The sequence below is a fragment of the Glycine soja genome, chromosome 6 (assembly GCF_004193775.1).
Source record: "Glycine soja cultivar W05 chromosome 6, ASM419377v2, whole genome shotgun sequence".
Taxonomy (NCBI): Eukaryota; Viridiplantae; Streptophyta; class Magnoliopsida; order Fabales; family Fabaceae; genus Glycine; species Glycine soja.
Window position 1 is genome coordinate 23,530,665 of NC_041007.1, and position 1,774 is coordinate 23,532,438.

Consider the following 1,774-nt stretch of genomic DNA (forward strand, 5'->3'; position numbering starts at 1 on the left):
CGCCTGTGGATGACAATTGCTAGACCATAACAATGCTACAGGCGGTAAGGGACAATGTTCTTTTAAATAAACCCGTTGTATATGCGAAAAAAGTGTTAACTCAATCCTACAAATCTCATTGCATAAATATAAAAAAAAACACTTCATATTTACAATGTACATCAACAAAATGATTGTCATACACATGACCGATACAAATTATACGATGCAATGAAGAATTTGCTAGCGGTTGACTTCTAAGAGAAAAGAATGTCGTGCTTTGTTGTTTAGACAAGGATACAACGATTACGTTATACCTTGATGCAATGACATGTCCCATGTTCGTTCTATACATCCACTTATCCGTAGTTACCTGAATGAAACAAATATACACGCCAAACTTAATTTCAAAGTAAAGTCTTAAAAATAAAATACATAAATTACATACCTTGGTTAACCTATCAACAAGTAGTGACATCCTTAATTCCTCAAATCTCTCCATGCCACCAAAGAGCTTGATATAGTCTTCAAAGAATTTGGCAAGTTCTTTAAGCAGATGGTTGCGGACCACCGACCAAGAGTCTTGACCCATACCTAATAAACCGACAACCAACCGATATCCACAGTTACCATCAACTTTAACATCAACAATCTTATCAATGAAGTCATGCGTAAATGGCTGAAACTGGTCCAACATGGGCATCATCATTGTTCGATTCGGTTGCTCAGAGGATGATGCAGTACGCCTCACCGACAAATTGCTATTTTGCATAGATTCAAAGGCATCTACATACTCCCAGTAAGATGGATTGCGCTTTGTTGACCTTGGGTTTCTGCTCATAGCTTTCTTCGGTGCCCCCTTTGTGTTAACCTTTGCTGGAGGAGGACACATCGAATTCTGATCAAGGTATGCAATTTCCCAAAGTTTAGTCTTCAGAGTAAACTAGCCACAAACATCAAGTTCTTCGAATCTTTTGGATATTGTTTCCATTACTTCCTTGATGCTCACCTCGGGCTCAGATAACCCTTGGTCTGAAAAACTGAGTCTCCTCCAGAACATATGGATTGAATCCAGTGGGATGCAACCACTAACATATTTGGATAGCTCACAAGCACAAGAAAGACCAAGCGTGGTTCTCACCATGCAACCACGACTTGAGGGATTCTTGCTAGCATAGTCAACACGCTCTAATTCAGCAGCAATCTGATTTAAAGCATACCTTGAAACCATTCCAAGAAGCCTCCGTATAAGGTTTTTTTGAACACATGTCCAACGACATGTGTACTTGTTTCAAATAATGCTTTAATCTCCGTGTGCTGCAACGTAATCATGTTGTTCATGGCATCCCACACACTGCATAAGTCTCCAATGCTATTTTGTAACAGTCTTTTTAAAGACGAGTGAGCAGATTCAACCCTATATTTCAAATACACAAATAAAAATAAACATATACAATAATACAATTCCATAAATTCGTCAACGTTAATAGAAATAGTTGAACAGTTTCGTACCTGTTTGTTGTTGTGTTTCCTAAGTGCATCACCTTATTAGTCTAGGCGGAAACAAATTTTTCCTTGTGTGGTATTATCCATGTTTCCTTCACATAGTCAACAAACATTGGCCAAGGTGTGCAAGCCATTTTGAACTTCTTCAGACATTCATCAAACTGTTGTTCTGAAGGACAATCAGTCAGACATCCCCAGCAATCCATGACATAATCCCAAGCATTTTTTTGCACAATTAGTGATTTACATTTGGCCTTCACATTCTTGTTTATGTGAAAGCTGCACAACA

At 38.3% G+C, this 1,774-nt stretch overlaps 1 protein-coding gene across 1 annotated transcript; it reads right to left on the reverse strand.

The window, feature by feature from the left end:
* Positions 1-348: 348 nt before the first annotated feature.
* LOC114416020 lies at positions 349-871 on the reverse strand. Its single transcript, XM_028380901.1, has 2 exons — positions 456-871; positions 349-352 (listed from the first exon to the last, which is right to left on the reverse strand). Exons 1-2 carry the CDS (start codon positions 869-871, stop codon positions 349-351), a joined length of 420 nt encoding a protein of 139 aa, XP_028236702.1.
* Positions 872-1,774: the final 903 nt, after the last annotated feature.